The 11,856-nt window shown below is 54.1% G+C and overlaps 1 protein-coding gene across 1 annotated transcript in view; it reads left to right on the top strand.

Annotated features, from left to right (window-relative positions):
* The first annotated feature begins 1,147 nt into the window (after window positions 1-1,147).
* The window catches only part of ELL (elongation factor RNA polymerase II), a 31,653-nt gene continuing 20,944 nt past the window's right edge, over window positions 1,148-11,856 (top strand). The window contains exon 1 of the mRNA XM_006876307.1: window positions 1,148-1,282. Coding sequence (XP_006876369.1) covers window positions 1,148-1,282 — 135 coding nt within the window. The remainder of the gene's footprint in view (window positions 1,283-11,856) is intronic.

Raw genomic sequence — 11,856 nt, 5'->3', positions numbered from 1 at the left:
CTGCCAAAAGAACCAATAGATCTGTTTTGAAAGAAGTGCAGCCAGAGTGCTCCTTGGAGGCCAAGATGGCCAAATTTCTTCTCTCATACTTGGGACATATTGTAAGGAGGGAGCATTCGCTGGAGAAGGATATCATGTTTGGTAAGGTGGAAGTTCAGGGGAAAAGAGGAAGACCCCCAAGGAGATGGATTGGCCAAGTGGCAGCATCAGTGGGCTCAAGCGTGGCAACAATAGTGAGGTTGGCCCAGGACTGGGCAATGTTTCGTTCTGCTATGCATAAGGTCCCTATGAGTTAGTTGGTTTTCTTAGGTGCCACCATCCTACCGGTGCCAAAGAGAGGCATAAAAATTAAATGAGAGAAGGGACCTTTTTGTAGGACAAAGTATTTTAAAAGTGGTTATGGTAAAGTTACAAGAAGTTCATTAAATGTGTACATTTGAGTGTACCATCTCAATTGCAGAATTTCAGTTTATGTAAAAATATAGTTCAAATAAGGCTGTTTATAAAAATAGGAAACTGAACCCCAGCCTCGCTCAGGGCCCCTGGGGCTGTAGGATTTTATTGTATGCAAAGAACATTCCTAACACAGACAAAAGTTTACCGTGTTATCCACAGCAGCACGCTCCAGGAAATGCCCCCTGCTTACCTTAAGGGAAGTATAAACGATTAAACCCAGCGTCCTCCGCGACCTCGATTTGCATAACCTTGCCTACTTATCGTACTAGCTGCTGACTCCGCCCCCCACGTGCGCGGCGCAAGCCACGCCTCCGTGCCTCCCTAGCGACTCTCAACGGAAGTCTATGATGGAGAGAGGAAGAGACCTCATAAATAATGCATTACGTCAGTGGCATGTGGGCGTGGCCTCTCTAGACCCGGCTGACTCAGCATCATGAATAATTAATGAAGGCGTGGCCTGAAGGAATGCGCGTGTCGGGGTGGAGTCTGGGCATCGAGCCGAGAACCTTCAGAGGCGGGGTCAACCGTGACTTATGAATATGCAGCACGTTGAGGCGGGGCAGTAGGCGCGCAGGGGGCGTGACCCGACGCGTCTCATGAATAATGAAGTACGTCAGCGGGTGGTGGGCGGGGCGGGGCCGCGCTTCGGCGCCGGAGCCGGGACGGGGGGCGGGGGAGCGATGGTCGCAAGATGGCGGCGCTGAAGGAGGCTCGGAGCTACGGGCTGTCGTGCGGGCGGCTGGACGACGGCAGCCGGGTGTCCGTGTTTCACGTGAAGCTCACAGACAGCGCCCTGAGGGCTTTCGAGAGCTACCGTGCTAGCCAGGTGAGTAACAGCACGGCGGCGGGGCGCGGGACCGGGCCTGGGGGCGCGGGTCTGGCGCGGCCTTCCCGGGCTCCGGGGGGCTGTACCGGCGGGAAACCCGGGACGACAAGGAGCCCGGAATCGCGCGCCAGGCCAGGGTGCATTCGAGGGGTTTCTGAGGATCCTCCTCTCGCCTTCTCGGCACCTGGGTAGAGCAGGGTCGGGTCTGTGCACCTGGCGGGAGGACCCAAGACTTTTCCGTTTGGGTCCCTGAAAGGGTGTTGGGGTGACTCTGTCTGCTCTCCTGGGAGCAGCTCTTCCATCTGCATCTTTGGCAGTGGGGAATGGGCTCCTCGCCGTCGGGGTACCTCTGGGGGCGGCCTTCTTGAGGTTTTTCCTTCCGGATCCTGGAGCTGGTGGGTGGGCAGGTGGGCTGGGATGCTGCCTCTGCCCTTGGGTGCCGCCTTCGAGGTTGTCAGAGAGGCCCGGGAATCGGAGCTGCTCTTAATTTTCAGGAAGAGGCGTTTAGGTAGAAACTTGACAGCTCGTCCCTAAGCCTTCACTCCCTCCAGGTGACCCTGCCCGACTTGACTTGACACCTCTGAAGTGTGAGAACGTTGGGGGAAAACTAGTGCTTTTCTACGGGCATGTGTGTGTGTGTGTGTGTGTGTGTGTGGTCTTGTGTGGCGGGGTCGGTGGCCTTGTTGGGGAACTTCATCTGGTGGGCACCTGGGCGGAAGCTTCAGTCACGGGCACCTGGTGGCTGTGGATTCTTAAATTTCTCAGGGGCCAATTCGGGCCCATCTAGGGTAGTTTGAAGCGTTTCGGTTCTGCCCTCTGGGAGGTGTGGGGGTTGGCTACTGTGCCCTGTCCTCCAGGTCTGTCTGGGGAGCACATCTGGGGCTGAAGTCAGAACCTGCCGCTCCCGTTTCTGTGTGTCATGGCGCCCTCCCTCCCCTCGGGGACCTGAGTTGCAGGTGTCCAGTGGACAGATTCCAGGAGGAAGTGATTTTCAGTGTTAATGACCGGAAAGTGGGGTCTTCAGAGAGTGATATGATGGCAGGGTTGGGGGGAGAACATTGGATCTTGGGGAGACTGGGCTGCCTGCATGTTTGCGTCTTGGGGTGGGGGTGGGGGCCGCAGGCAAGAGAGGACTAACTAGGAAGGAATGTGGCGTTCTTCCTGCCCTGGACTCGCTTGGCACCATGAGCCAAGCCGGGAATTTCTTCCCCTTTTGGTTCCTGTCATGCTCTGGGTAGCTCAAACTTGCAGGCTCTTCTTCCCGGCTTGGTGCCTCAGTTTCCTCCTTTGTCTAGTGGAGATCTCAACTTAGTGTGGAAGAGCCAGTTCTCATCTTGTCCAAAGACTTCCCCAAACTGAGGTGGGGTGCCCCCATAGGTGAGGAGTTGGTGGCCTGAGACGAAACCTTTTTCCTGGTGGAATTCTGGCCACAGGTAGTCTTCTAGGATCCCTGTGTGTCCTCTGGGAAGGAAGGCAACTTTCCTAGAAGCAGCTGGAGAGAGCCTGTGTGAGTCACAGGAACAAGGCGGATGTGAGACTTGGTCACCCCGAGTCACAGCCCTCGCCTGCCATGCTTGTTCGAAGACCGGCCTGGTGTCCATCTCCTGCCATCACACTGCTATTTTTCACTTTGGGTGTGGGTGATATAGCTTGCAGAGCCAAGCTGGCTCTTTTCTCCTGTGAGGGTAAACGCAACTGCAGATGGCCAGACTGCCCCCAGCATGGCCTGAGAGTGGAGTGCTCACTGACCATTGCTGCAAGCCACTTGGGGAGACTTGACTGGGAGCTTATGTTTTGGGGAGATCTGAATTTGTGTTTGTGTCCAAAGACAACGGGGAATTTAATCTCAGTAGTTTTGGGGTATCTTATTCTCATTGGGCAGTGTGGTGGGCGGAGTGTGGATCTGGGTGACTGGAGCTCCCAGGGATATTGGGTGGTGGGATGGGAAGACTAGTTGGAGAACTTGTTTATGTAAACAGAGACTCTCATTGGCTCCTGACAGCGTCTCACGTGTCAGTTCTGTCAACAGCCATCTGTCCAGAGTCTTCTGTCGTTGAGCCCCGTGGTTATGTGGTTTGCCAATGGGAACTCATGGGAAGGGAGGGCTTTTGTGTTTTTAACTGAAATGAGGCTTTTGCAAACTCAGGTATGTCAGGGTATGGGGAAGGAGTGTGCTGCAGAGCATTCTCTGGGAAATTTTGAAGCAGCCCAGATACAGGTCCTGCTGTCTTTCTCTGCAGAGGAGTTGGAGCTGTCCCTGTGCATAGTGACTAGCCGGAGCATGCTGGAAAGTCAGGGTGTGCTTACACATCCAGCTGCTGACTGCTTAGTCTTTGACTCTGGTTGCCTCTCTTTGATGTAAATACTTAGAGCGTTCTAAGGCAACCACTCCTGAGGTGGAGCCTCCTTTCTTATGTGGAGGGGTGACTTCCGGGAGAGAAGAGAGGAAGTTCTGATGTCACCCATCTTTTCAGGACGATGTCACTCCATCCCCTGGCAGTGTCCCTGACCACGCTGCAGGAAGTGGCCCTGCTTGGGCACCTGCCTCACCTACCTGGGTGGGGTCTCTTCACAGGGGCTCTGGTGGAGCTCAGCTGACAGGTAGTTGTCTCTTCTCCAGTTTACAAGCTCTGTGATGGCGTTGACAGCAACAAGTTAGTTTTTTTTGTTGTTGTTTCAGTGGAAAGTAGTGCATCCTTGTTCAGGAAGCATCTAGGGCCTAGTCTGGGGTTTGGAGGCTCAACTGGGTTTGGATTTCAGTCCTACCTGTCTGAGGCCTTGTATCAGACAGGATGCCTCGTGTCTGATCCTGGATCCTTCTCAGGGCTGTGAGGAGCCCAGTGACTGACCCTTAGAGCTGTGGGACTCCATTAGAGTATTTGTAGTCCTGGCTCCTCTTGGGGCTCTCAACTCCCAGACATAGTTCCTGCTATGGTCCTCCACCGGTGGCGCCCTTACCTGCAAGGAGGTTTGTATAGAGGGTGTGGGGACACAGCTTGGCCGCTTGTTGTACGTACTTGGAGAGCAAGTGACTGTCCCGGCCCATTTCACGGGCTGACTTTGCAGGTAGGAGCTGAGCATGACCAGGGCAGCAGGTCCATCAGGAAAATCTCACCAGTGGGTCTTACCACCAAGAAACTGCAATTGGGCATTGTGTGGGGGCTGGGCCCTGGGCCCCCTCCCATGAGGCACCAGTTGAGTTGCTGAGAAGGGGACTGAAGGTCCTGGGTGGGGCAACCTGTAGCATGGTGGGCAGAGTGAGCAGGGGGTGGCCCCACAACATCCCTGTGGCCACGTGGGCAGTGAAGGCTGCTCACCAGCTGGCGGGTGGGTGGTGCAGGGACGTCACCCGGGCACTGGCAGGAGAATCCTTAATTTAGCTCATTCCTCTCCCACAGTACAGACGCCAGCCCTCCCTCCCAGGTGGCCCGGCCAGGCAGGGTGGCCTTTTACAGCCCCTCCTGCTGTGCTGTATTGATGGAGCCCGTGGAGTATGCCTGTACCTTCCTCATGCTCTGGGGACATGGAGGCTCAGAGGGCAGCGCTGCCTGCCCAGGTTGCCTGTGTGCCGAGGTCTCATTTGGGGAACGCAGCCATAAAAGGGATTTGTGCGTGACCTCGTGCCCTAGGCCTATGTGCACAGGACAAGAGTGGGTGGTGGACAAGCAGAGGCCAAGAAAGAGACCACGGAGTCCTTAGTGTGCCCACTCCCCTGTGGTATTCCCTCTTGTCCCCATGTTGGTCTCCACAGTGGGAGAAGGCTGAGTCACTGGGTGGTGGCTTCCAGCCCGGCAGGGGGTGTGAACCCAGCAATGTTGGAGATAGGGTGGAGATGGGTGTTCAGGGCAGGTTTGCCTGTGTTTCAGGCTGGGCCCTTAGGTTTGATGGTCAGAATTCCACCCAATGTCAGTTCCCTGGTTGCCAAGCAAGTACCCCTGAGACTAGGGTTTGGTGGGCTGTGGGGGGTGTGAGAGACTGGGCGCTGCCCTGGCCACTGTCACCTGTGACCCTTGACTCTACTTCCGGCATTGCTGCTGCTGCCGGCCATAATTGTGTGTAAACAGCAGACTCTCATGGAAGCCCTCTCCCTGACTCATCGGGAAGGCCAGAGTTCATTCCAGAGCCGGTTTGACATCACGTCAGATTGTGACATCGCCAGGGGACCTCAGAGGAGCCAGCCAACCGCAAAACAGGCACCATTCCAGGACATGGCCAGAGGAGCTGGGGTGGGGGTGGGGGGGATAGCATGTGTTTGATTTCTTCTGTGTCCCCTTGCTTTCTGCCTTTATGACTTTATCATCTCTTCTTGTATGGTCCGTGACTGATGTTTCCTGTCACCCACAGAATCCAAAGGGGCGCACTTGAGAACAGCCTCCCAGACAACCTCATTTTGTTATTTTGTTTAAAAAGTCAGTCACCAAATGACACTCTTGAGGGGATACTGTTTAGCCAAGTTAGGTGTCCATGGAGTGGCCTCTCTGGAACCTGTGCTAATTATATCTGCTTTTGGCTCCCCAGCCATGGGGACACGAAGCTCCCTGGGTCACATGGACCCAGATGCCCGCCTGTGAAGGTGGGAAGGGACTGCAAGGAGGAGAGTGACTGCTTCTCCCTCCTAAGGTGGGTGCGAGCTCAGGGGGCATGGAGACCAGGCCAGCGCCTCCTGTGCCCATCACCACTGAAGGCGCCATGCAGAGACCTCTGCCCTTCTGCCTGGCCTCTGGGTGGGCTGACCTGTTTGTTTACAGTTTGATGTGCCTGCCTTTTTGTCTTTTTCTTTTTGTGATCATCACCTTCGTTTTTCAATAACTGCATGTTCCTCACCAGTCTCACCCCAACGCACCACCATGCTGTAATGTCCTTATGCTGGGTTCTGGGTGTGGTAGGGCTGCATCTGCTACAGGCTGACTTGCTGTCCCACTGGGGTCTTGTGGGACCACTTGAGGTGGGATTGAGACAGGGTGAGGTGGGAAAGTGTGGGGATGCTCAGACAGAGACTGGGCCTGAGGTGGGCCTGAGTGGCTACACAGCTGTTGCCAGTGAGTGGAATGTGAGATGGCAGATGCCAAAGCCCAGAGCTCATGGGGAGCTGGGAGACTGTGGGCGAGGCTCCAGGGGTGAGGGAGAGCCTGAGCAGGGACAAAGAGAGGTTGTCTTGGGCACCTTGTTTAGCTCTGTGGGTGACAGAAAACGTTACAGATAGTCCAGTGCTTTGAGTCACAGGTGTGGTAATAGTTGAAGCCATGAAGGTGTAAAGCAGGGGGCAGGTTCCTGAACACAGAGGGACAGAAGAAGCCTAACACAGGAGAAGTGCCAGGTTGGCCAGTGCCCAGAGGCGGAAGGGTTAGGGATGCCTCCGGATATATGGCCTCTCCAAGCTTTTGTGATTGCGGTCCTGAGATGTGTGCACAGGACCAGCAGGAATCCTGCTGAGGAGCAGCTGGGCCAGGAGGAGGGTGTGGTGGGTCGTGTCCTCGGGACCGACGTCACTGTTGGAGGGCAAGGAGGAAGTTGTTGCGTGTCTGGGTTGTGACGGTGCTCTGTGACAAGGATGTCGGAGGCCTGTGTCCTCATCACCCTCTCTCTGTTGGCAGGAGCCTCCTTCTCCTGACTCTTGGATGCTGTCCTTGCTTGGGCAGTAGTGCACATCTGCCCTGAGCTCTCTCTTGGTGGGCATTAGGCAGTGACGCTTGTTACCAAACAGGGAATGGATGGCAGGGGACCTTGTGACTGTCCTGGTTGTCCCCAGCAGTGGCCAGTATCTTCAAGAGCTAGGTCCTTGGAGAACTAGAGAGGAGTGTGGTCCTTGGGGTTGAGGCCTGCACTCTCACAGTGCCCTCTGCATTCTCCACGGAGGGGTCCTGACCAGGACCCTGTTCACCAAGCCCTTGTTTCCGCAGATGAAGCCCCCACTGTATGACCTTTGGTCGCTTCCCGTGACCTGTCACTGTGATTCCGCTTTGAGTGAGTCTCACAGCCCCTGTCAGTTTGGCAGACCACCTCTGGAAACAACCCTCAGTGTTAAAAGTCCTCTTTTCTGGCTCTGTTAGGTTAGTTTTTATAAAATAAATTCATTCCCCAGGCTTCCTCAGTGATTTTGGGGAGGTTTGGCCATGATTTGAAGGCTGCTGAGTTCCTGGGGTCACAAGCTTTGGGGGTAAAGGGTCAGTCCACAGGTGCCAAGCTTGCTCTTCCCATTGGAGGTCTGTCTGGGAAAGTTCGTGGAAGTGAGAAAACAGTCTCAGAGTCTGACTGCCTCCATAGGGGATGTGGGGTGTGGGTGGTCCCCCCAGCATGCAGCCTAGATTAGGGGGCCCAGCAGGCTAGGAAGGAGAGGGAGGGACTGTGGATGTGTGTGTGACTGTGGATGTGTGTGTTTGTTTGTTTTGTGTGTGCATCCATCTGTATGTGTGTGTTTCCTGGGTCACCCCTGTGTGGGTCCTGTGCTTTGGCTGGAGACATGAGGTGCTCAGGTCCCACACTTCTTTTGGGTCCTTCAGCCCAGGGTAGACTGATCTGAGGCAGGAGCCACAGGTTGGAGTAGAGTCTGAGGAGAAACTAGGTCAGGCTGGGGTTGGTAGCCTCATCTCCTCCTACTTGCCTGAGGACTTGTGGCTCCCCCCCCCCTTTTTTTTTTTAAATTGAATTTTACTGTGATAAGATGTATGATGGTGGTGGTGGTGTGCCATGGAGTCGATTCCAACTCAGAGTGACTCACCCTGCGTAGGGTTTCTAAGGCTGTAAATCTTGACAGGAGCAGAAAACCTCATTCTCCCAAGGAACAACTGGTGGATTTGAACTACTGACCTTGAGGTTAGCACCCCAGCTCATAATCCTCTATGCTTCCAGAGCTCCTAGAAATAAATCTGGTGGTGGTTGGTGGTTATGTGCTGTGGAGTCAGTTCCTATTCATAGTGACCCTGCATAGGGGTTTCAAAGGTTAATAAATCTTTACAGGAGCAGAAAGCCTCATCTTTCTCCCGTGGAACAGCTGGTAGTTTCAAACTGCTGACCTTGAGGTTAGCAGCCCGACTTGTAACCACAACGCTACCTTGTGATAAGATGCCATTTTATAATTTGCCATTTTTACCATTTTATGTATACAACTCAGCAACACTGATTACATTTGCCCTTTGGGCAGCCATCACCGACATCCATTTCCCAGTTTTTCATCCTCTAAACTGAAGGCTCAGTGTCCCCTAAGCAGTGAATCCCCATTTCTCCTCCCTCAGTCCCTGGTAACCACTAAGTAACTGGGGGCTCTATGCATTTGCCTATCCAGAGATTTCATGTACAATAGGTGACCTTTTGTCACTGACCGATTTCACTCAGAGTAATGTTTTCAAGGTTCATCCACTTGGTAGCATGTTATCAGGGCTCTGTGCCATTTTATGACTGAATAACACTCCCTTACATGGCTGGGGTGCGTAGTGTTGCTGGACACTTGGGTTATTTCCACCATTGGGCAGTTGTGAAAAGTGCTTCAGTGAACACAAGTTTATGTTTTTAGTTCTGGGTATGCGCCTGGGAGTGGAATTGCTGGTCACATGATAATTTTCTGTTTAATTGTTGGAGGAACCATTTTCTATGGTGGCTGAACCATTTTATATTCCCACGAATCATGGATGAAGCTCTAGTTTCCATTTCTCTGCATCTTTGCCAACATTTGGCATTTTTCCGTTTTCCTGATAATAGCCGTTTGAGACGGTGAAGTGGTTCCCCTTTTTTTAAGACAAATTTTTAGGGGAAGTTCCATTTCCTTCCTGCTGTGACCCTGTGACCTACCCGCATGGACTCACTGGATGGTCCCAGCAGAGGATCCACAATTTGAGGGGAGCTCCTAGCTGAGTCTCAGGGTGCCTGTAGCTGCTTCACAATCATGTTCCCAGACCCTTGCTGGGAGCCTGTGCTACGCCCCCTCTGTGTAGACTAGTATCCAAATTGGTAGGGCTATGCCTGCCCTTCCAAACCCTGTACAGGGTCTTTATGAGTCAGAACCACCAACTTGACAACACCTAACAACAGTATGCTTGGCCTGGATTCCCTGCTGAGGCTGCCATGCCAGCCCATTCTTGTGAATAAAGTTTTATGGACCCCAGCTTCCCACCTGTATTTTTTCGGTGGCTGCTATCACTGCCATTTGAACATCTGAAATGCAAAAGTGAAAATACTTGCTGTCTGGCCCTTTGCAGAAAGAGTTTTTGCCCCTGGGCCGGGGTGTGTCCTTTGACCTAAACCTTGATATAGAAGTGGGCTGGTGATCATGTGACCTGACCCATGGTGGCTGGAGTGGGTTATATGACCTCATTAGAAGGTCGACCTGGACACTGTCTCTAAGAACCTAGAGGCTCTCTGCGTGGTGCTCCGTGAGCCTGGCACCATGGATGTCAATGGTCCTTTCAGTCCAGCCCCCTGGGGGGTCCTCATCAGGATGCCTGGGATGTGGCTGAACTCTGTGCATGTAGAATCCAGCCCCAGGGGTCCAGGGGAGGCAGGGAGGGGACGACCAGGAGGCTCTTGAAGCTGCTTGGCTTGTTTGTGTCCTGTGCAAACTCTTTTTTTGCCCCTGCCCTGCATTGAGTGTCCTGGTTCTGGGACCACCTTTCTACTGGGACCTGTGGTGGTTATATGTCGTGGAGTTGGTTCTGGCTCATAGCGACCCTGTACAGAGTTTCCGAAAGCAGAAAGCAGGAGCAGAAAGCCTCATCTTTCTCCCGCGTAACAGCTGGTAGTTTTGAACTGCTGACCACTGTGCTACCAGAACTCCGTCCTGGGACCTGTGGAAACCTGGAATTGAGAGCTGAGTACAGGTGTGCTGGAGGGCAGAGGCCCCTGAGGTGCTGATGAAGCGGGTGGTGCCTGGGCTGCTGTCATGCGAGGAGGATGCACCAAGGCCCTTGTCCTTGAGGAGCAGGTTTCCTGGCAGGTCACATGGACAGAGAACTAGTGAGCAGCAAGGGGACAGTAGCCTCATCAGCTATGTTGCGGTCAATGTCTCCTGCTCTCTGCTCTGTGTGGAGTGTTCTGTCCCAGTGGTGGCGGTGGGTACAGGTTGCAGGGCTGGTGGTGCCATCTGCTGGCCAGACTCTGGAGAGAGCTGTGTCATGAGAGGACCAATGGGCAGCTAAGTGAGCCCCATTGCTGGGGTGCAGTTCTTGCACTGCAGACTCAAGAGTGCCATGGTCTTGCTGGTAATGTTCTTTTCCTTTCTAGAATAGGTGTCACTGTAAGCAGGCAGGGAACCAAGGAGGGCACCCTGTCAAAGCCCAGGAAGTCCAGGACTCCACCAAAGCAACTTGTGCGCGAGTCATTGAGTGTGTGGGACCCGTTGTTGTCGTAGTTCCAGAAGAGCTGTGACTTGTGTGGGTGGTGCCACACTGTGAGGTCAGGCTGGCTTCTGGGCACGCTGCCCACTGGCTCAGGGCCACGTCTGTGCAGAGGCTTTTACAGCAGGACCCTGGTAGTGGGTGTGGCATGTCCTGCACCGCCAAGATGCAGCACTTATTCAGAGAGAAGAGTGATGAGCTTTGATCTGCAGGGCTCTTTACAGTGGGTCAGCCGAGGTAGACAGAGAATGCTGCTGTCAGGGCGGCCAGCCTGGCATGGCTCCTGGTCCCCTGACCTCCAGCATGTCACCACCCCCAAAGCCTCGAGTGCCCTATGAGCCTGGGATCAGGGTGAGGCCTCCACAGAGTGAGTCCTGGTTGCGGGAGCATCTCATGCCAGTGCACAGAATGCTCAAGGTGGGATGGGGCAGCTGCCTGCCAGGCCCCCGTTCAAGCAGTTTCCTGGACATTTCCTAAATGTCACCATGTTGGTAGCACCTCACCACCACTGGAGAGCAATGTGATGGCACTGCTGTCGCCACCAAGGAGGCAGGAGTCACATCTTGGATGGGATAGCAAGGATCTGGTCCAGGGTAGCAGGGCAGCCTGAGAGAGGCAGTGGACTGTCTCCACACTAGCTATCATGTGCAAGCGATGGCCTGGGCTCAGCTCCCTGAATCTAGCCAAGCACTTGCTGACCGCTGAGCTCACTGTATTCCATGTTACAGAAGGTTATGCAGAGATCTTCATCTGTAATGGGCACAGTCATGGTACGTCTACTGACCAGTGAGTGCGTGGTGAGAGATGTAGGAACAAGACCAGCCTTCCTCGCTGGACTGCCATTGAGGCGCATTCTGGCGGCACCTTCTTTACCATAGTGCCTTGACCTTTGAATCTGGGTCAGCTCAAGTCTCCTGGAGACGGGGTTGGGATGACCAGACCTGGGAAATGAGGGTTGCTGTGAGGAGAGGACATCAGGGGTTGCCTTAAGTTTCTTTTAGAAGGGTAACCAGCTACCTTGAGCACCTGAGGCGATGCACCATTGCTTGTTGACCAACACAGCCAGTGGGTGGAAGAAAGACTGGGCAATTGATAAAAACCCTCCGGGTTACAACAAAAGTGTCCCCACCTCGCTTGCTGTAGACACGTCACCAGGAGGTGTCAGTCTCTGGACAAGGACACTGTGTGAGGTGAAGTCAAGGGCCAGGGAGGGGACCCTCCGTGAACTGGAGGCACATTAGCTCCAGC

The sequence above is a fragment of the Chrysochloris asiatica genome, unplaced genomic scaffold, assembly GCF_000296735.1.
Source record: "Chrysochloris asiatica unplaced genomic scaffold, ChrAsi1.0 scaffold00374, whole genome shotgun sequence".
NCBI lineage: Eukaryota > Metazoa > Chordata > Mammalia > Afrosoricida > Chrysochloridae > Chrysochloris > Chrysochloris asiatica.
Note: the sequence above shows the minus strand (reverse complement) of the source record. Positions and strands in the feature narration are given on the sequence as shown.